The 23,858-nt window shown below is 33.4% G+C and overlaps 1 protein-coding gene and 1 long non-coding RNA gene across 2 annotated transcripts; one reads left to right on the forward strand and one right to left on the reverse strand.

Moving 5' to 3' along the window:
• Positions 1-291: 291 nt before the first annotated feature.
• LOC145332017 (protein O-glucosyltransferase 2-like) lies at positions 292-23,585 on the reverse strand. The gene is made up of 16 exons (XM_080176920.1): positions 23,505-23,585; positions 23,021-23,124; positions 22,557-22,655; positions 19,954-20,067; positions 18,663-18,746; positions 15,799-15,888; positions 14,900-15,023; positions 12,334-12,407; positions 11,474-11,574; positions 11,177-11,261; positions 9,964-10,115; positions 6,615-6,744; positions 2,522-2,574; positions 1,968-2,061; positions 723-1,463; positions 292-330 (listed from the first exon to the last, which is right to left on the reverse strand). The coding sequence occupies exons 1-15, from the start codon at positions 23,566-23,568 to the stop codon at positions 1,362-1,364; spliced, it is 1,470 nt and encodes a 489-aa protein (XP_080033046.1). The 5' UTR covers positions 23,569-23,585; the 3' UTR covers positions 292-330; positions 723-1,361.
• Positions 21,157-22,329, forward strand: LOC145331900 (uncharacterized). Its single transcript, XR_013883954.1, has 5 exons — positions 21,157-21,223; positions 21,440-21,554; positions 21,661-21,727; positions 21,867-22,077; positions 22,277-22,329. It is a non-coding gene; the product is annotated as an uncharacterized LOC145331900 (long non-coding RNA).
• Positions 23,586-23,858: the final 273 nt, after the last annotated feature.

Consider the following 23,858-nt stretch of genomic DNA (forward strand, 5'->3'; position numbering starts at 1 on the left):
CCTTTACCCTCAACACTAATAATAAACTAAGTAAAAGGAATGCCTTGGCCCAAAACAGGTACAACATTTTACCATGCACCGTCAGAACTTTCCGACAATATTTGTACAATCAAAGGGTCGGTTTTCTGTAGGGCATTTGGCAGTGTATTAATGCACTTCACTTGCAAGATTTGGTTAAGAGAGATGCACCAAAAAAAGAGCTAATGGCGATTGGCGAATCCCATCTGGTCCTCTGGAGGACAATAATCACAAATACGATCAGTGGCTTCAGGTATGATTAAAAATACATTCCTTGCAAATGAAGTTATATTTATTTCTTCTTCTTCACTACTGAATATGAATCTGTTAGCTTTTTGTTAAAAGGGATAGTTGCATGAAGTGCATTTCAAAAAATCCTCTCAAGCATAAGTTACAAGTATGCCATCATGCATATATCACAAGAATACGATTTAAGTTTTGATATTTTTAAAATTAAATGGTAGAAAATTGAAATTCTTTCAAATACCTATATGTCCCATAAATGTAGTTTTAACTGTTGAACAGAAAAAAACAATATTCAGTTCACCCGCCAGGTAAATTCAAATTTAAATGCATTTCTTTTTATCATAAGGACAAAACATATAGTTTTACAGGATCTCTAATACTCAAGAAAATGTCTGTAACATGCCTCCATGTCTCTATAATTTTAGAGTTAATACACTACAAATAAGCTAATCAAATGCCTGGAATCCGAAGAATATTCTTTAAACTTTTTATTGCAATTTGTTGTTATTTTTTTTCTTTTTTTATTCTTTACAACTGGTTCCAGAACTATTGTTGAATGCATAGTGGAGTGGATGATTTTTGTCATTTTGTCATCTGAAAAATAACACAAAAATTGAGTAGAAGAAAAATAAAAAGGTAACAGAGAATATTAAAGCAAGTGATATTGATTTAAAAATTTTAATATCTGACTATAAAATTTTTGTAAAATTATTACAAATAGTTATAGTTACAAAATACATTATCTGGATAAGAGAATCAAACTGTTACATGTTTTCAACAACAAAAAATCACAATATTTTACATACAATTCAAAATTCATTTATGTATTTTAAGGCACAAACATTATATTAGTGAGATTCAAGGCACACAGTCATTTTTTTTAGATATTTCTCTGAGATCATAAATTTTAAAGTTAGATGATAAGAAAACACTTCTAAGCACCAAAAAAGAAATATGGATTTTATGTTAATGATATCTTAGGACTTTATACATATATTTTATTATTAAAGCTCTTTTAAACTAGTTGAAAATAAATTTAATATTTCACTCCAATAAACCTAACCTAACATAACATAACCTTGTTAAATTCTAGAGATTTACAACTCATCTTTGGAATTATTAGATTGGCAGGAGCATTTAGGTGTTCCTTTTTCTTCTAAACTGATCTTTTCCATTCCATCCAGTATCTTTATTTCATCCTAGACACATTAAAAATTATTGAAAATATATTAATTTTCAAAGCTTAATTTAGAATCATGATTGCTTGGTTGACCTACATTATAAACGTTTAGGGTTATTGGTACAATGCAAGGACGTCGATAGGATTTCAAATTATTTAATTTAATTCCTATCCTTAAAACAAAAACAAATTAGGTATGAAATTTTTGCTGGGTTTCTCAAAATTTCAAACAAAATTTCCAATTAGTCAATTGACTTTTCACTGCACCTTTAAAGTCTATAACTCACTGTGAATGTTGACGTGTTTATGGAAATTTATAATATCAACATTTTCTAAGCACACAAGTTTAGTGGATGGTAAATTTTATTTCTATGATAAGGTACTACCCAATATGGTTCAAATTATTTGTTATTTCTCAATGCTTCTTTACTAGACTCTCTTTTGAATTAAGAATTTAATAAAACTTTTTATTAAAGTTAATATATATAAGAAACTAAAGTTTTAAAATACTAAAAGTACCAACCTTTAAAAGTTTAGACCATTCATTAAGCAGCTTTACGTGGTAACAGAATATATGGTGGGGGAGAAGATTTTGTAGAACATATTCTTGTGCATTTCTAGAACAATTACATTATGTACATTGTATATTTTAAGTAGAGAAGCAATCACAAGAAAGCTAAGTTTTTCAGTAATTCTGTAATGGATAGATTGGTCATTAATTTGGGCATTAAAAATTGTCCTACGTTTTAAAAGCTTTGCATGATTATTCATGTAAAAGTTAGATATGACTATATATAAGAAAGCATATTAAATCTATAATCGTTACCAGAATGAAGTATAATTCAAAAAGATATAATATTAAAAGCGAAGCCTTTATAAAATCAAGTCCTAAAAATGTAAGTATGACCTTAAACATTAACTGTATCCAACCTATATTTAAGCGATTTTTAATTAGGTACTTTGTTTAGACTTCAATATTCTGATTATTAATTTATGACACTCTATAAGTATCAATGTTGGTTTGCTTTGCTTTTATTGATAGTGCAATCCTTGTTTTTGTACCATTATATTTAATACCTTACTATTTGTTGAGCTTCTTTATCATGCTGTTTAGCCCAATCAATTCTTTCCTAAACAAATATTACAAAAATTCTTATTTATATTATGTTATATTTTAAAGTACAACAATAGAAATGTTAAGCAACACACCATTACACAAATACATAATATAGATCCACTAAAAACATCACACAATAGAATTCTTTACAAAATACTTTTTTTGTCTCTCATGAACAAAATAATCTGTTAGGGCAATCTTAGGTACGAGAGCTATTCCTGCCCGTGGTGTACCTGCCTGTGGTTCAAAGAAGTGATGAGCTGTACTGTAGGTCCAACCAAGCAGCCAAGGTCAACATGGAGAATCCCGTCTAAACATAGCTCACCTCCCCAGGTGGTACCTGGGTTGGAGCAGGGCTAACTACCCAGTTCTTTAAAAAGCCACCAGTTACTGAAACAGACACAAACGAACCAACAACAATAAACCAACGGGATCCACGTGAAAGATCTCCCTCTACTGAGGGAAATATGATGGCTGACTGGCAAACCCCTAGGGGACCAGGCAGGCGGATGATCTTGAACACCAGATCCCACACCTTATTAGGAACCTGGAATGTCAGAACAATGTTCCAGACGGGGAAACCTGAAACTATAGCAGGGGAAATGATAAGATATAATATACAAATCCTTGGACTTTGCGAAACAAGATGGCTAAATTTTGGAGAGGAAAAAATACAGAATATCAAGCTAATTTATTCAGGACACACACAAAATGATGCTAGTCATACATATGGAGTAGGCTTAATGATGTCAGAACAAGCACAAAAATCACTGATATCATGGGAACCACATGGCCCCAGACTTCTTGAAGCCTCCTTCAAAACATCAGAAAAAGATATCAAATTAAGAATTATAGTTTGCTATGCTCCTACTGACGCTGCGGAAGATGAGATCAAAGATGAGTTCTATGAAAAACTAGAGAGCATCACCAGAAGATCAAACTCCAATAAAGATCTCCTTATTGTGCTTGGAGATCTAAATGCAAAAGTAGGTAGTGATAATACCGGCTATGAAAGAATAATGGGTAAAAATGGCGTTGGAGATAGAAGTGACAATGGTGAAAGATTCCTACAGTATTGTCAAGTTAATAATCTAGTCATAGGGGGCACAATTTTTCCCCACAAAACTTCTCATAAAGTAACCTGGGAATCTCCTGGGAACAGAGTACAAAATCAAATTGACCATATAACTATATCGAGAAGATTTAGAAGATCTCTGCACGATGTAAGGAGTAAAAGAGGAGCTGACTATTACTCTGATCATCATCTAGTCATTGCAAAGATCAAACTAAAACTTAAAAAAATGCCAAGTGAAAATACATACAGAAAGAAATTTAATGTGAAGCGCCTTAAAGATGCAAATACCAAAGAAACTTTTGAACTTGAAATACAAAACAGATTTGCTATATTAGAAAATGAAGTAAATGTAGACCAAGATGTAAATATGCTCTGGAATGATACCAAGAAAATTTACGAGGAAACTTGTGAGTCAATTCTTGGAACAAACAGAAGACAAGAAGATACTTGGATATCAGAGCACAGTTTACAAAAAATCAATGAAAGAAGAGCAGCAAAAGAATTACTTTGCAATGATCCTGAAAACCCAGAGCTTAAAAACAGATACAAAATTCTTAATAAACAAGTAAAAAAGAGTGTCAAAAAAGATAAGAGAGATGAAATTGAATCCTTAGCAAAACAAGCAGAAGATGCCGCAGCTAGGTTTGATACAAAAGAAGTTTACAATATTACCAAAAAACTTGCTAATAAAAAAGCTTCCTCAGTTGTGCATATAAGGGATTCTCAAGGAAACCTGATAACGTCTAGTGATGAGTAGGGTAGAACATTTTTCCCAAGTTTTGAATAGACCCAGGCCTCCAGAAACACTCAATATCAATCCTACACCATTCAACTTAGATATAAATACAGATCCTCCTAGTGTGTCAGAAATTAAAGAACACGTTGGTACACTTAAAAATGGAAAAGCTGCAGGACCTGACAACATACCTCCAGAAGCAATTAAGTCAACATTAGAAAGTTCAGCAAATGTTCTCCATAAAATCTTAGGTAAAATTTGGGAAACAAATGAAGTACCAAAGGACTGGAAAGATGGACATCTAACTGTCCTCCCTAAGAAAGGAGATCTTACTAAATGTGACAACCACAGAGGAATAATGCTCCTATCTGCCCCAGGCAAAGTTTTGAGCAAAATCTTGCTCAAAAGAATGAAAGATGCTATTGACTGCAATCTACGGAAAAACCAGGCTGGTTTCAGATCTGGAAGATCCTGCTCTGATCAGATAGTCACATTAAGAATCATTATTGAACAGTGCCTTGAAATGAAAGTTCCGTGCTATCTAAATTTTATTGACTACCAAAAAGCCTTTGACAGCATTGACAGAACAACTCTTTGGAAAATCTTAGCTTACTATGGAGTACCAGAAAAATTCATAGAAATTATAAAAAGTTTGTATTCTGAACAAGAAGTCAAGATATTATTTAAAGGTAAACTTTCAGAAGCCTTTAAAGTTTTAACTGGAGTGAGACAGGGCTGTATACTCTCTCCATTCTTGTTCCTTCTAGCAATTGACTACATTATGAGACATTGCAGTAATGGAAACGGATTTTCCTGGGGTGATGAAGAACTAGATGACCTAGACTTTGCAGATGACATTGTTCTCATCGCCAACACACCTCAGCAACTTCAGAACAAAACTGATGAAATCCAAGACAAATCGGCAAAAATTGGTCTCTTTATTACAGTACAGTACAGTACAGAAGACTAAAACTATGTCCATATATAGCGACCAAAATGCTAATATTAATGTGAGAGGAGAAGATCTAGAAGAGGTAAATAGTTTTACATATCTTGGCAGCAATATGACCAAACAAGGTGGAACTGACGAGGATATAGATGACAGAATAAGGAAAGCCGCAGCCGCCTATGGTATCCTTTCAAAAATTTGGAAAACTAGCAATATTGGCTTAAAAACAAAAATGCAAATTTTTAATTCAAATGTGAAATCTGTGCTTCTCTATGGCTCAGAAAGCTGGAGCTTGACCAAAAAACGGGAGAAAAAAATTCAAGTTTTTGTCAACAAATGTCTGAGGAAAATTCTCAAGATATATTGGCCCCAGAGAATAAGTAATGTGGACCTTTGGACAAGAACTAAACAAAAACAAATAAATATACAAATTAAACAGAGAAGATTCAAATGGATTGGGCACACTTTAAGAAAGCAGAATTTAGAAATACCTAAACAAGCACTTGATTGGGTTTTGGTTGGCACCAGAGGGCGTGGTAGACCAAAACTTACATGGCAGAGACAGTTGGTGGCGGACCTAATAAACATGGATAAGACCTGGGACGAGATCAAAATGTTGGCCCAGAATAGAGTTGGTTGGAGACAGTTTGTGGCTGGCCTGAGTCCCCCGGATGGATGAGAAGGCTGTAAGTAAGTAAGTAAGGGCAATCTTAGATATTTGATGTTAAAAGTCTATAGATAGCATTATAGTTTCACTGTATCTTTCTAAAATTAATGATACAGAACATATATGATAATGAATTTTCAAAAAATCTGTTATACCTTCCCTAAGGTGAAATTCATCCCTATACATGAAAACACATCATAACTATGCTTACCCAGGGAGTAAGGGAGGGGACAATGGATCGAATATTCAATTTTTAGGAGTCTCAGACTTTGGGTACTGGCTTAAACACTCGTTGTGTTAGTTTGGAATGTAGCAGACGGGGAGAAGGGAGGTGGGGGCAAGGGAAATAAACAGAATAAAAGGGGCAGTCATATTCTTGCTAGCAGCTGGCCGGGTCCAATAATCTTGTAATATAAAAATCACACCAAAAAAACTCAATATATTTCATCAAAAACAAGTTGTGATTTCACTTTACATGACGCTATGGAAATCTATTATTCAATTAACAATCCCTTTATAATTTCCTACAAATTTATTGGATTAAACTGGATTTCATGCCCTTTCTTTGATAACTCTTATATTGAATTAATTGCCCATTGTCCCCTCCCTTACTCCCTGATGCTTACCACTAAGTTGGATAAATCTGCATTAACAGGGACATAATGAACCCAAGGTTTGAGGTCTGTGTAAAAATGTTCATAATATTCAGAATCTTGCCTCAACACTAGGGAGTTCCCAGACAACAGATATGGAAATCTAAAATAATTAAGTTTAAGGAATTTTATTGAAAGTTTACACCTAGGTATGTTCTACTTATTTTATAAAATTACATCACAATTGGATTTGTACTAAAACTATTTTTATCAATAAAATAATCTTAATTTGTTAGGTCCATAAATCGGACCATAAACACTGAAGATATGGAGAAAAATGTGAAAAATATAAAAAAGCCTAAAACCTGCTAAAAGGCAGTCTGGCCGTTATGGTTGTTTTCTTTAAACGACGGGAAAATTAATTTGGATATCTATAAATGAAAAAATTATGAAAATCGGACCATAAACACTGAAGATATGAAGAAAAATGTAAAAAATATAAAAATAGCCTAAAACCTGCTACTAAGCGGTCATTGATGTTTTATACATAATTGGCTCCTTAATGATGGGAATTTTGTCAAAAGAATTTCAGCATTCTATCTTTTATAGGAGCGGATTAAATCTCATTTCCCCAATAGCGTTACAGACTTACTGACGGACTGACTGACGGACAGACTGAAAAACTATGTACTGAAAAACATGTTACATTATAAAAAAAAATTAAAATGTGCAAAGTGAAACAATATATATTATTATAATTTTAATTTTAAGACATCATAAAACATGCATGACATAAATGAAAATAAATCTAATTATTTTCTATGTTGTTTTTCTTCAAACAAATATTTTTCAGCATTACACAAGCATTGCAGAACATCTTGTAAATGTCCATAGCTGAGTATCCAATCCATAAACCTACAACCAGGAATAAAAGATATAAAGTAAAAATTATTCAGAATTTGTAAATCCCCTATGCTACAAGTATTTATATTATTTTGATGAAAAATTTCTTGTAGTAATTTTCTTAAATTAATAAAAAAAAATTTTGGAGGAAGGGTTAAAACACCTAATTAAGATTTTGTTGAGGGGTGGATTAAATAGATCTTTTGTGAATGACTTTTTTTGTTATATTATTAAATTATACCTAGAGCACTCCCAACTTCAACAATTAAATTGAACTCATTGTAAGAAATTTTGTCAGTAGTGAACTTGTTGTCATTTGAAAAGAACAAATTTACTCTAACTTTGTATTCCTTGTCAACTGTAACTCTGTTGCTTTTAGAAATGTATATCTCATATTGTAAACACGGATCCAAACACTTTAGATGAAACAGTTGAAATCCACCCAAAATCTTGTAAATCTCTTGGTCCCAGGAACTCTCAAAAAATCTTGATCCATTATTCCTGTCAAAAATAGTTCCACACTTGTTTATCTTAGAAAGAAAAGGAGGCACACAGTCTACTCCTTCTGAGCTAAAGTGATCATAGGCTTCATTTCTTAAGCATTGGAGCCTTTCATTGTAATCTGTGTAACAATCTTTAACTTTCTTGTCCACATTGGTTTCAATATAGTAATACCACTGGCTGCCCACATTTCTGTCATCAACACAAATGTTTTCTCCTTGGGTGAATATATTTAGAAGACTATACTCATTTATCAGCAAAGGATCAGATATTATAACACAGTAACCAACATTAGATCCAGTATTTAGTTTAGGGAACACAAGAGAAATTTCAGATGCAGAATAGTCTTGATACTGCTTACATTTGCCCCATGTTGCCACATATACTTCAGAACCCTGGATTTCTTTCTTATCAGCAGCAATTTCGGCTATAATATCATTCATAATACCATCAGGGTATACAAGATCAATAATTTCGTCATAAGTTTTGTTTAGATGAGCTCCCCATGATATGGTAGAATTGTTTACATTGCCTCTAAGAAGATCAGCAAGGCTATCATAACCTAATGATCTGGCACTTGCAAGATTAAAAGCATCTTGTCTACAAACTGTAATCAAAGGCTTCAATGGGATCTCATTAAAAGCTATATAGTCAGTTGTAGTAGACGTTGGTTTTCCAATGTAAGTAAATAACGCGATATACATTTGAAAAACAAAGATACCAAAGAAAACAAGTTTGACTACATGATTTAAAGCTAGACAAGGCACCATTGCTAACATGTGTAAAGGATTATTGGTAGTGCTGAGTGTAAATTTGATATTAATGACCATAATAATGTTTACCAATGCTATAATCGATTAATCTATCAAACTATATAATTTACTTATATTGTTTGCTTAAATTCAGGGTTATATGTTTTGCTTGAAAAGATGACTTAGGTAGCTATAGAATAGTTATTTCTCAAATGGTATTATAGACAGCTATCCGCGGATATAATATGTACAATTATAAGATTAAAACCTATTGCCGAAGGCACGGGTAAAAAAAACTTGTTTCAATCTTATGATTGTACATTTTTATATTCGTAGAAAACTGAATATACTACGATGCTAGACATTATTTTTTAGTATGTCTAAGAACCGGTTCTAATCCACTGGATATTAATCGGTTTCTAAGCGATACAGGAAAAGTTATTCTATCAACACAAGTTTTTTCTTCTCTTCATATAACAAAGAGGGTTGATATCTATACTAAAAAGTGGAACGATGTCTATCTGTCCGTCTGTATGAAGCTTAAGTTTTCAGTAACCACTGAAGCGATTGGGCTCTTCTCTACCTACTGATCCTATGATGGTTTTATGCTATTTTCTTCGGGGCTGGAACACCCCCAATCCCCACAAAAAGAAAAATACTCCCATCCCCCCAATTTTTTTTTCTTTTTCAAACAAAAATTAGAAAAGGGGGGAGGTCGACTAACCCCCTCTCCCTTAAAAAAATCCCCCCCCCCCGGTAGTGGTACTATAAAGTACACAACACAGGTTAAAGTCGTAAATTGCTGCTTTTATAATATTTGAGGTAAAATATTAGACTTTGCAAAAAATGAACAAAATTTGTTGCACAAATAAATTATATCATGTGTACGTACATTTGTGCTTTAAAGTTAAGTTAAACCAAATATAATTACAAAATTTATGCCATTGTATATCAATGAGGCTTTAAAAACTAAGCTATCCCGCCCCCCCAGGCCCCCCCCCCTTACTTTTATTTATTTTAAATATGGAGAGTTGGGGTTAATATTGCAGTGCCCAACCGGCCAATTGTGGGAATGCACTTGATATTAAGCATAAATATGTTGTAAGCTTATCATTTATCATAAATGCACTACTGGATAAAATAGTAATGGACATTGCGACAACTATGAAAAGTGTATTGATTATTTTTTATAAATTCTGTGACAATATCCATGAAAAAGACCTTACCTGTAAGCCGCCACAGTTCCATCAATATTCAGCTGATATTTGTAGTCAAAGAATTGGAAAAATGGAACGGATTTGGAGCCTCCCCCATACTCTGCCATCTCTTGGCGGAAAAAGAAAAAGTTGGTGATTGATGCATTGATCAACTCTGGATTCTAGTAATGAGGCAAATCTAATATCTAATAAAAGTAAAAAAATATTGAAAATTGTTCTTTTCTTTGCAATATTGTAACACTTTTCCAATACCTAATAAAAACTACATTGTGAATTTAAAAACCGTTTTGTCTGAATATTTATCTTTGACTTTTTCATAAGCTAAAGGCAAAATAATCTATGTGTTAAGAACTGTTTTACTGTCTAATAAAAAAAACTTTTATGCAACATTCTGTTATTGTTTTGACTTTCGTATTCTCCAATTATTACGACAAGACTTTAATTGTGCGATGTTTTAAAAAAGTTATAAATGTACATGCATAGAAGTGTCTTCACTCCCTAAAATAAGAAAGGGGAGGGTTTTTAATGCAACCATCTCGTAATCAATGTATAAATGGCACTTAGAATTCGACTTTCGATCTGAAATTTTGCATGAGTAATCCTTGGTAGGTCTTTTTTCCCTAAATCAAAAAAAAATTTGGAAAAGTAACGGCTAACGGCTCAGCCGTTTAGCCATTTTTTTTGATTTTTTTCGAGGCAAATCCATCACGAAACCTATCTCCTCATAATACTCTTTGCGGCTTCAAAAAGTTTTCAAACGGTTCTAGCCGGTAGTTGCAGGTACTAGAAATCTAAAAAAATATTTTTAGTATCATTTCACATGATTTAAAGCAAAAATATGTTTCAAATAGTTGATTCCTACGTATTTATGACAGATTTGCCCTAAAAATAGCCAAAAAAGGCTAAACGGCTGAGCCGTTAGCCTTTACTTTTTCAACTTTTTGTTCGATTTAGGGTAAATAGACCTACTAAGGATTACTCATGCAAATTTTCAGATCGAAATTCGAATTCTAAGTGCCATTTATACATTGATTACGAGATGGTGGCATTAAACTCCCCCCCCCCCCTTTGATAGGGCTTCACCATGCACGCTAATATGGACAGGTGAATGAAATATTTCTAATTATTCTGATATTTTCCTTATTCCTCCAAAACCTTTGAACAACCACATATCTATCTTTGCCAATGCAATGGGTTATATAGAAAAGTTTAATTTGCCTTCCTTGTGTGATAGCTTGACTAGATTAAGTCTTTCTCTTCTGCTGTCTCTTCCTTTCCAAAATAATTTATTCTCTTTATCCTCCCACCTTAAAGATTAAGAAATATTATTCGTTGGCTTAACAACTTTAAGTACTTCTTATTAATCTTGATAGGTTGGTTCAAACTAGTAGTGTCCTAACTTTTCCACCAACAATGAATTTCAATCAACAAAAAAGAAAATGATGCTTTTCATAATTGGGGTGTACTTAAATCTATCATCCATTATCTTATCCCTGAGAATATAGGATATTGGGAATACCTTGGGGCATTCTTAGCCATGGCAGCCAAAACATCCAATGATTGTCTACCAAGCATCTCAAGGCTTGATTCAGTAAGCTCATAAGTTGGGAATATTATATCCTAAATAAAAAAAACAAACTTCTAAAGCTTCTCACTTGTGTTTTCCATAAAAGTGCCTTGTTGAGCACGGAATCCATATCCTCTTATGTTTATAAAAATAAAAATATGGGTGGAGGAGGGGGGTAGTTTTTTGTTTTATTGTATTTCACGTTAGGTCAGGTCAGGTTAGGTTTGAATATATTGGGCAGGGTTTCGGATCCGGATCTGGATCCGGATCCGGATCCGCAAGGATCCGCATATTTTTGAGTCCAAGGATCCGGATCCGGATCCTTAGACTCCAAAAAATGCGGGAAAAATGGAAAAATCTACCTAAATTTATATAAAATCTCAGACATTCTCTTGATGAGAGCCAATCTTTAAGGTTTAGGTTCAGACTTGAAAATTAAAAGTATTTTTGACTTCGAATTAAAGAATAAAATTTTTTTGAAAAATTTGGTGATTTTATTTTTATTGTCAAAGATCCGGATCCGGATCCAGTAGGATCCGGATCTAGTAGGATCCGGATCCGCATCCGGATCCGGATCCGCACTGACCAAATTTTGAGGATCCGGATCCGGATCCGCATAAAATCAATGCGGATCCGAAACCCTGATATTGGGTACTGGGTAGCCCCGCATATATAATATATATTATATACCCCCCTCCCCCCCCCCCCCAACAGAGATTAAGTGAATGAACCTCCCCCCCCCCCCTCTTCCCAACGCCATAATTAAAATTCATTGATCGACAGGCAATTTTTTATGGAAAGCATCTTCTTACTTGAGTATTTTTACTTCCACACCAGGAAAACATTGGTAATCCATTGTAGCGTGCAGAAACAAGGGGCCAATCTCCTATAATTAAAAAATTCTTAAAAATAAGAATCACAACATCTATAAAATAAATCACTCGGTCATTCAAACAAACATTAAGGACTAAAGAGTGCCAGCGATAATTTATTCTTATTTAAAAGTCAGGGCAAAAAAATTTGAATACATGATGCTAAATATGGACATACTTACATTTTGAGACTTGATTATAAAGATGTTACGCTTATAACTAACATTGTGCATTTTCTTCCTATGAATCAATATTAGAAAAATCAAATGAATTATGTAGGGTATTTCTCTACAAGTGATTCACGAGTAGTTCTTTGTCAATTTTAACAGATAAAAAATTGGGAATTGTCCCTTTTGTGGCAACGCGTTCGTAGTATTTTTACAGTAGATTTTCTCCTAATTCTAGACCATGCGGGGGCACACCCCTCCCCAACCGAACTTTATATTAAAAAAAATGTCCCAAACATTTGGACAACTGGGCGTTCAAATAGGACCTAGTGGTAGTTAGAATCAGTTGAGAACAAAATCCTAGCCGTTCCTTCTTGCCAGATATGGCTATTTTAAGATTTTAGTTAAATTACACTAAATAACCTGACACAAACTTCACTCTTCTTTGAATATTTTAGTGTAATTGTAATGGGAGAGCCCCAAAATAGAGTAGCTTTGCTCCTCTGACCAAACTGACTGCCTGAAGTTCCTAACAGGAAGTGCCTTAATGTGTTATCACAAGTGTGGATTCGAACCCATTCCCACAACTATCCAACATGGAATAGCTGTATATTACAGCATGATGACAGTAATTTGTATATTGGGCTTGGGCAATAGATGCTAATATATAACTCTGCTAATCCTGGCTGTTATTAGTGATCAGCAGGGTCAGCTCCTTGTTGGACTTTTACCTGGGGTTACCCACAGCCAGGCCTCTGCGCTGGAAGTTTGGCCTGGTCTTGACCACCATCTCTGTCCTGGGTGGCAGTTTGATGTGTAAACCCAATCCTATCCAATTCGTGCCTCCTTGAGGCACCTTGAACACCATGGGGGTGTACAACTTATAATAGCCCCTGTCTAATTTTCCAGTACCACCTTCTTGGGGCCCCTACCTTGATGGCAATGGCTAGCAACTCCATGCTACCCATATCCTGGTCATTGGTCAGCTCTGAACAAATGGGGAAAATGGCTGTGGCTGACAGTGGCCTCATGAGAGCTGCCTTGGCCAGGCTGTTGATTGTACAGCTAGAGCGAATCTTGCCTTCAGTCGCTGGTGGTGGGAGGGGCTCTGGGCCTTCCCCAGGCTTGGCAGAGCTATGGCCACTGGCTTAATGGGAGTAGGGGCAACCATGGCTACTCTCCCAACTGATCCATACCATCATCACCATCAAACAATAACTCTGTCCCCCAACTCCCTCAGAAAGAACCCTCCCAGGTTTAGGGCATAATTCAAGAAGCACACCACCATGATCTCCTGGAGGATCAAGATCAGGATAGAGCTAAGATGAGATGCTCCACTGTGAATCCCAGATCAGCACAGCTGCCATGGAAGGATAGCTGCAGGGGCCGCATACCTAGGCCTAGGATTCAAAATGCTGGTGTGCATCTTGAACCATACCCTGAACCTGGGAGGGTTCTTTCTGATGGAATTGGGGGACACAGTTACTGTTTGATGGACCCAAGCTAATGGTATAGATCCGTTGAGAGAGTAGCTATGGTTGCCACCACTCCCATTAAGCCAGTAGACCCAGCCCTGCCAAGCCTAGGGAAGGTCCAGACAAATCAAACTAACCCCAAGGACAGAGATGGTGGTTAAATCCAGGCCAAACTTCCAGCGCAGAGGCCTGGCTGTGGGGAACCCCAGGTACAAGTAAAACAAGGAGCTGACCCTCCTGATCACCAATAACAGCCAGAATTAGCAGAGGGTATCCAGAGGGGCATCCATTGCCCAAGCCTTAAAGACAAATTACTGTTGTCATGCTGTAATATACAGCTATTCTACATTGGATAGTTTTGGGAATGGGTTCAAATCCCAACTTGTGCAACTTGTGTTAACACAAGAAGGCACTTTCTGTTAGGAACTCCAGGCAGTCAGTTTGGTCAAAGGAGCAAAGCTTCTCTATTTTGGGGCTGCCCCACTACAATTACACTAAAATATTCAAAGAAGAGTGAAGTTTGTATCAGGTTATTTAGTGTAATTTGACTGAAATCTTAAAATGGCCATATCTGGCAAGAAGGAACGGCTAGGATTTAGTTCTCAACTGATTCTAACTACCACTAGGTCCTATTTGAACGCCTAATTGTCCGAATGTTTGGGACATTTTTTTAATATAAAGTTTAGTTGAGGAGGGGTGTGGGGGGGCTCTAATCCTGCGGGGCCATTTGCCTAAACCTGCGGGGCAATAACCTTACATAACCTAACCTAAAATAACCTATCTAAAGCTACTATGAAAAGAGGCTTAAGAGGTGTTGCCAAGTAAGGGACTGTACCCGAACAATTTTATAAAAGCAAAACTTACCCAAATTGGCCATGAACTGAAGGTCAGGCAGTTTAACCTGCCTGAGAATATATTTAAGAATGGCATCCATGAACATGTTAAATCCGACATGTTCCCCATAACATCTTCTGTAGAATTCACCATCCTGAAATAAAAATAGTATTAATTTCAATGAATTTAATGATTACGACATGAAGTCCATGAAGTAAAATAATACCTAAGGGCATAAATAATTTATGAAAAATTTTTACATCCCTGTTTCAACAAGAAATAGACATTTTCTATAATTTGAAAAATAAAATTATAAATAATATTATGTAATATAGTTTTTAAAAAATATGCTTCAAAATTCCATATTCAAAATAGTCTTCAAGACGACCTTCTTTCACACAAACTGGTTTTCTTTTTCCGCCTATTCTACAATGTGCTTTTTTCCCCCTCCATCTGTCTTTTTAGCAGCAGTAACGTGTATTCCTTCAAGCCTAAAACAGTCAGGAGCATAGCTACTCTCAGATTTTGTTGATAACTAATAATCAACAGTAAGTTTTTCTTTATTAAAACTGAACTTGTACATATGAATTTAAGATGTTAATTTAAACATTTTGTCTCAATTATGATTATTAATTTATGTATGTAATTTGAGGATTTGGACTGTTTGAATAACCTTGACCAATAAAGATGGGATATACTGGCAATTCTTCTGTTTTGTTATTTGTTATTTTTTTCATTGCAAAGCTTTTCTATAACCTCATTACCAAAAAGCTTAGCCTAATCTTTACACATATAAATTAAACCAAATTTAATTTAGATATTGAGTTAGAGAAGGAGGAATACCTTGGCCCGTCTACAGGCGGAACTTATATGGAGGGTGATTCTCGCCCCAACGAGGTAATTATCTAGATAATTGATATGTTTGTTACCTTAACAATGTAGTGACACCAAGCAAAGGCCCCCGGGTTCTTAAAACTTTCTTCAGCTTTTTTTAGTGCAGGAGAAAAAATAACACCTTCCTGAAAATACAAGAAAGGAAATAGTAGCTTTCGCAATATTCCGTAAAATAGGAGCAAGCTTCCCACAGTGGGATCTTTTGCCAAAAAACGGGACATTTAGAGTAGACAAAAGTAAACTTCAATAAATAAGCTTGTATTTGAAGAAATGATGTAATTTCTTTTGCTTTAACTCGGAAATAACTTAAATTTTGCCTCTGTTAACTTCTAATGTGCATTTGGTAAGTACGTCTTGCTGTTTTGGAGGAGCGAAGCTACCCTATTTTTAAAAAATCTATAAATCTTCATAACTTTAGTTAGGATAGGAATATTTTAACAAAATCAACGTCTATTTAAATATTTCTTCAAATCAAACAATGTTTGAGAACAAGAATATAGCGTCAGGTGCACCCAGTTCGAGTCCCGGCATTTTTAGGTAGGTCCAGTATAAGTAAAATAGGACACTTATAAGACATGTTTTCAAATATTTTTTTTACAGATATAAACAACAATAACATAATTTTCAAAACAATTTTGATTTTGTGTTAATGCCTTTATTCTAAGTCTAGCTATCTTCATTTAAAGTTTGTATAAGAATATAAGCATAATTACTTAAATTATATTCTCTCTCAAGCGTATATTTCTCTCTCTCTCTCTGATGCGTATATAATGTTTTTGCAATATTATAATTAATCTCCAGATTTGAATTTCTGCTGGGCCAAAACCAGTTAGAACTTAAAATTTTTTTAGAACACATGAAATTTAGCAAATTTAATTGCTAAAATAAAAGTATTTATAAGTCATCTTTATTTAACGACTCCTTTATCCCTTAAATGTCCATTAAAACCGCGAGAACGGCAAAAATCGTCAAAAATCACGCCAACGGCGGCAAATAACGGCGAAGCGGTTCGCCAGAGGCAAATGATGCAGAAGTCAAGAAAGATCCGCCTCAAAAAGTTTGAAAATATTGCAGAGATGACTTTGGGCTTTAAAATGACTCCTTTTCCCTCTAACGGGGGAAAATTTGAAATTAACAAGAACGAAATTGTTCAAACCATGCAATGTAAAATGCTCAATTACTCAAAAACGGACAAGAGGCCCCAGGTTGTGAAAACTGTTTTATACACAATACATGTTGTATATTGATATTATTATTGCAAAACCCGGGGCCTCCTGTCCGTTTTTGGGTAAAATGGAGAAAACTGATTTTTTGGGGTTAAAAATCTTCATATTTTTGGTGAAATTTTCTCACAAAATGTCAATTTACACCACCAAAAAAATGTTTTTTAAAATTTTTTCTTTAATTAGACATTGGTACAGGTATCTGAAAAGTACCTCAATAAATTTTTTTTTCATAAGATGAACATAATGTAATTTTTGTTGCTTTGAAAAAATTGTGTAAAAAAATCTGGAAAATCATCAAAACTGAAAAGAAAATTTTCACTACCTTTTTTAAAAATGGCATAAACCCGCCAAAAATTAATATTTTTTTAAAAATTTCTTTTCTAGCTTTCTACTTACAGCCATCATTAGGTCCTAGGATAGATAAAAGTCAATTTTAGATTTTTTGGATGTCCCGATTTTTTTCAAAAGATCGCACTGTGCTTCCAGTCAAATGCGCTTATTAAGTCTAACTGTTGAGTTTCTAATGTTGACCAAACCTATAGTATAATTAAACAAATAATTAAAAACAGTTTGACCTAATAAGCGGATTTGACTGGAATCTTACTCTCAACTTTATGGAATTATGCAAAAGCTACTCTTCCCATTTATCTAGCTTAAAGGACGCCTGCAAGAAATATCACGCGTTAACTGCTGAAAGACTGCCACAAGAAGACCCAATACCCCAAATTTAAAGCCTTCAGCTTCAATAACAAAAAAGTTCTAGGCATTTCAAAATAGCATTTTATGTACAATGGAATTTTTGAAAGATATCCAATGCTCATAAATTACGTCGCCTAGACACAAAATTATAACCCTATCTTTGTCAGAAACTTAGATTGCCTGTAACTGATTACATTTTTAGAATAAAAACACCACATTTTATAGTCAAAATCTATGAAAAAAATTCGATTTAAATTGCATTTTTAAACGAAAATCATAGCGGAAACAAAGGGGTAAACTAATTCAAGCTTAGCTGTGATTGGTTGTTAAGCTGATTCAGCCTTCTGTTTGGCTACAGTACATTCGGTACAACGCAAGTAAAACTTAATTTTTAAAAATGATTTTGACTATAAAAATGGGTAATTTAATTGTAAAAATATAATTAGTTACTGGAAACCTAAATTTATGACAAAAATAAGCATATAATTTTGTTTCTAGGCCACGTAGTTTAATTTCAAAGTTTTTAACATGAGCATTGCTATTCTTTCAAAATTTTCATTGTACATAAAATGTAATTTTAAAATGCCTAGAACTTTTTTGTTATAGAAGCTTAAGGCTTCAAATTTGGGGTATTTGGTCTACTTGTGGCAGTCTTTCAGCAGTTAAAGCGTGGTATTTCTTGCAGGCTTCCTTTAAATTTCTTTAAATCATTCCTTTTGCATAAGTATACTATTAATTTGCTTCACCTCAAACTACCAGAAGATGGCCTGGGAGGAAAGGATCTTAAAAAGGGTAAAACTACCCCAAGACAATTATGAATTATAAGGTCTTTCTGAAAAAATACATGGACTAAAACTTCTCAAGATCTTTAGCTTCAGATAAAAAACCTTACTACTGGAAGATAAATGTATATGTTAGTTGTCTTGTACTTGCTTGTCCTGAACATTAACAAGATGTTAAAAAAAATTTAAAACCTGAAATCTTGCTAGGTCATCAGCCATTTGTTGAGGCATTTTAGATGGACAGCTATTGTTTTCCAGCCAGGCACCAACACTATCCTGTTAAAAAATCCAAATAAATCATAAAAAAAATGAGAGTCAAATAGAATTTGAGCTCTTTGCTCATAAAAGAAGCTAGATATAAATATTTTCCTTACAAGTCCATAAATATAAGAACCCTAGTGGTTTAAAAATGATAAAGAGGGAAGTCATTTTCTAGTAAATCCCGTAAAGGTGTGTGTTATAAGGCCTAAAAATAGTAGTAGAACGATAAGGTGCTCTATATATTTGTATTCCCTATTGAATAGAACAATAGGGAATTTTTTTTTTTTTTTGATAACCGTACCTGGAATATCTTAAAAAAATAAGAAATTCCTATCAAACGCTTTGTTTGGCTCAAACTGACAAAAATTTAAAAAAATATAATTCAGTAAATTAAACTTTCATTATCAAAAAACTAACTTGTTTTTCAACTATATTTTGGTCAATCTTTATTATAAAAAAAAATATTCTGGCTTTAAAATAGGATTTGAAACTAAAAAGGACATACTACACAACAAGCAAAGAAAGAATGTGACATGCAACCTCCACATTGAATCTCTTTTTCTTATATAGATTGTATATCTGAATGTTTTCAAAATTGTCTGTATGTAACTTGTTGTGTTGGTTTGTTTCACTAAGTCATTGTATTAATGATTTGTTAAAGTTTCATTTTAATGTTCACTGCTCGTACAACCTGTAAAGAATGGCTTCTTCCTTTATTTAATGGTATAGATTGTTCTTAACCTTTACCTTGTACCTATAGAAAACATTATTATTATAATTATATATTTTTTTAATTTTTGTCAGTTTGAGCCAAACAAAGCGTTTGATAGAAATTTCTTATGATAGATATCTAGGTACGGTTATCAAAAAATAAAAAATTTCCCTATTGTTCTATTCAATAGGGAATACCACTATATAGAGCACCTTATCGTTCTACTACTATTTTTAGGCCTTATAACACACACCTTTACGGGATTTACTAGAAAATGACTTCCCTCTTTATTAAAACAATATTATAATATACATGAACCGGAGCATCTACTCTATAGCTTACTAACATTGTCCACCTATAGTGTTGTTGTACAGAAAGTAATTTTATGTATGTACTTGATTTTCTTGATTGCTATAAAAATAAAATTATGTTTAAATAGGCCTTAAGATTTTATAGCAATGTCTGCTTGTCTGTACTTTTATTTTTTGCTGTTAAAAGAATTGAACTTACCACAGGACAGTTACAATAAGATGGATAGATAGGTCCAGATATATAAATTGGATCATGAACAAGTTTTCCATTTAATGTTATGTGGATCACAAAGGAGGGACATTCAAAGTAAACCTAAAATAAATAATTTAATTACTTGGTGATTTCACAGTCACACATAGTGACATATACTCTGTTGAGAAATAGTACTCACCCCCCCCCCCTCATTGAAATTAATGGTGGGGTAGAAAGCTTTTCGTTTGTTTTACTTTAAGTTGGTTTATATTGGGTAATGTGTAGCCCTGTAGGTTTAGAGTACTGCAGGTAGGAGCCACAGCTCCGGAATTAAAGGTTTAAAATATACAACATATTATTTTCCGAGATAACTTGGCTGATGTTACAATCATTAAAACTATCACTTTTGAATTAATGAGTTATAAAACTTTGCATGGTAAAAAGTTGCCCCTGTTCATGTAACAGCTAATTAAAACATGATGGAATTATTAAAAAAAAGAAGATTTACAGCACTGGAATCTTGCATGGCAGTAATTTAGATAAGATATACTGTAGAACTGTAAGAAACAGCGGATGTTTTATATTTAGAAGGAATCCAGTCAAATCACCCCACAGAGACTGAGAGAAGGCTTCCCAAGCAAAATCAAAGCTTAGTAATTTAAAATTATTTATTAATGTAAATTCACGCAACCTATTTTCTTCATCATAGAGCAAAAATATGTATCAGAAATAATGTTTATTTATTTGGAAAATTCAAAATTATATAAGATTTTAATTGTTTAATGCAAAAGCCAATTTTTATTTAAAATCTATTTCGGCAAAGAATATTTAATTTTGTACAGATTTATGAAATATTGTCCAATCTATATGTTATTATTAGTCTATGACGCGGAAGCATTCAAATCCCCACATTCGTGGTATCAGTCTATTGGCAGCCATCTTAGTAACCAAAAGGAAAAAATTGTCTACGTAAAAGTTTAAAGAAAAATGTTATTTTTAGTACAAAAAGTGTATTTAAATCAATTCAAAGCATTTATAAAATTAATTTGAGCTTTTTACTTCTAATTTTAATAGTTTTTAGCAACTTATTTTGTTTCTTTTAAGCAAAAATTCATTTAAATAGTTATCGATAAATTGTATTATATATATTTATATGTAAAGTGATAGAAACCTATATCTACACCAAATTAATATGGGCTAATCCATTTCAGAAAGTGCACGAGTGAAAAAAAGTTCTCAAAATGTAATATAAAGCTGTCTCTACTGAGATATCAAGGTAAAATAAATATTGAAATAGTCACTTCATTCATCCAGCGAAGCCGCATATGCAAAGATTTTATTTAAACCAAAGTTGAAGATATGCATCCATTGAATACACTGTTCCTTTTTGATTAAAAGACCAATAAATGAGTACCGTTAACGACCTCCAAGTTAACTTTAGAAAAGCATTTTCAGTCCATTAAAAGTTTGGGCTTAATATGATATATTTAAGGCCTGGGATTAGCTGAGCCTGCCAAGAGTGGATCTGCCCTCTATATCTCTAGTGGAGAATTGTGACTGCGCCCTCGTGACGGATCAGAGGGAAGCTTGAGCGCAGAGAACCAAAGGTAAATGTTGTTGATTTGAATAACTACCTAATGAAATTTGGAATCAAAGTTATAGTGTGGATTGCCGCCTATCCAAATATCATCTAATTATGGTTTTTCGTTACAGGATTCACCAAGTGAGACGAAGAACTTGGAAACCAATAGCGAAAAGGAGATCCTTCGCTAAAATTAAGGTACAATATATTCACCTTTATAATAATTCCTTAAAATTAAACAGAAAGCATCAATGTCAAAGCTAAAAAACAAAGTTACCCTTGAGTATTCAATAAATGGAGCTCCTCCTGACATAAAATATATGATTGATGTTTTTAGACTGACTTCTGCCACTGTAACACCGATTCATCTGGATTCATCCCCAAGGGCCAAATCTGGCCTGTGGTCTGAAGCCTTAAGTCATTGATTGCCGTGAAATTATTCTGTGTTGGGTACTGCCGTGGATATTTGCTGTTGTATATGTTGGTGGTCGGATCTGATAAGCCTGTAGTTCTGGAAATTATTAAGTGGAAAGAGCTGGATTCGAGAAGTAAGTTTTATATTCTTTGACTAATGAAACATTGGATTATTTTAATGAAATGCACTATTCTGAAAAGCCCGAAACCTAAAAAGACTTTATAAAGAAACTGACAAAGCAATGCAAATTTTAGTATTTTAGTTCTGTATTATACTTTATTGTTTTATTTGTAGTTCATTTATAACAACCTAATTCTGTTATTTTATTTTAGGTTGTTTTAAAACCGCTGTAATTCTACCTGAATAAACGAGTATTGAAAGCTTCTTTGATTGTTTTACTGGCAGCTGTTCATTCTGGGACACCTGCCGCAACTGCTACATCTCTAACTAGTGGGGTGTTGTACAGCGGATGAACAGAAATCTGCTAACTTCTGCTGAAATTAGCCATTTTTTTGATTGATTGATTAACTAGTTAGAATTATAAAATGTTATACAATCAAACAAATCAAAACCATCATTGTAAAATTAGGTCCTATAATCAATATTTCCTACCTTGTATCTGACAATAAATAGACCATCATTTCTATCCAAAGTTTCAGTTCTTATTCTGCAATTGGAATCACCTCCACCACGAATATCTACTTGAATATTCTGTATAATTAAAAGCATTGGTTTAATTTAAAATTTTCATTAAAATAGAGGAGTTTAAAATTTTATCACAAACATAGATAAGATTGTATCACAAAATCTTTCCAAGTTTCCAATAAAATTCTTTTATTACCAACTAGCAAAATCAATTTTATTATTGTAGACTTTTCTTTAAAAAAACAATGATTAAGTAGGTATGTTAAAAGAATTTAGGAAACTTTTTGAGCAAAAAAATCAAATTTTAATTACTGGACTTTACCATTAAAAACAAAACAACAGAAAATTCTAACTTTTTGTCTACCTACCTAGTTTAAGTTATGTTTATTTTTATTCTATAGGTAAGATAAATCCATATGATATATGCTTTCCTGAATTTTGGTTGTTTCTTCTTTGGTTGATATAAAGAAATAATTAGCTGGAAGTTTAAAATTTACAGGATCAAGACCAGGGCCCCATATTTTTAACTTACAGTCTAGGTAGACATCTTTTCTTCATTTAAACTAATTTTAACTAGGTACCTATTTGCGAATGATATTTGTTTATATAATTTATTAAAGCAGCGCCCTAAAAGGCCTCATTGAAGCCTTTTAAATGTTAACCCAACATAACAAAAATTCAGGGTTACAAAACCCCGATATGTAGTTTTGGTTGTAAAAAGTTATGAATATAAGATTGAATGCAAAATGGTAAAGAGAAAGACAGAATTTAAACTTTTTTGGGATACTTAATCTAATAGTCTTCAGTGATATTTAAAAGAATTGATCAAAAAAAAAGTATAAACAAAACACCTTTCAAGAATGAAAAAATCAAAATTGGCAAATCTAATTTGTTTGTGTTTTAATGAAGATTTGCCTGACAAAGAGAAGAATAAAAAAAGAACTATCACAAACTTAATCCAACTTCTACCAATCATCATTTTGTGTAATACAACATTATTCTGAAATTTAGGGGTGTATATTTTCAAATTTGACCCGGCTGAGGGGGAGAGGGGGGGTAAAAAAAATAAAAAATATGTGGTTGGGGGAAAAAAATGCAAAAATTAAGAGAACAGAAAGCATTTCTTTCCATTTTTCTCACCTTTTTGGTGAAAAAACTAAAAGAATATGTGGGAGGGGGGATAATATGAATAAAATAAAGAGTTTAGAAAATATTTTTTCATTTTATTTCCTTCCTTGCTGGAAAAAAACTAGAAGGGAAAAAAAAAAA

The sequence above is a fragment of the Acartia tonsa genome, chromosome 11 (assembly GCF_053477335.1).
Source record: "Acartia tonsa isolate MP-2025a chromosome 11, ASM5347733v1, whole genome shotgun sequence".
NCBI lineage: Eukaryota > Metazoa > Arthropoda > Copepoda > Calanoida > Acartiidae > Acartia > Acartia tonsa.

Excerpts from the sequence above, each read along its gene's own strand:
- LOC145332017 (XM_080176920.1), bottom strand. The coding sequence starts at position 23,568 with ATGATGATTGGTAGAAGTTGGATTAAGTTTGTGATAGTTCTTTTTTTA. Across the intron at positions 11,575-12,333 it reads GTGGAAGTAAAAATACTCAA|GATATAATATTCCCAACTTA; the intron begins GTAAGAAGATGC and ends TTTTTTATTTAG. Across the intron at positions 2,062-2,521 it reads GAAGCTCAACAAATAGTAAG|AAATGCACAAGAATATGTTC; the intron begins GTATTAAATATA and ends TAATTGTTCTAG.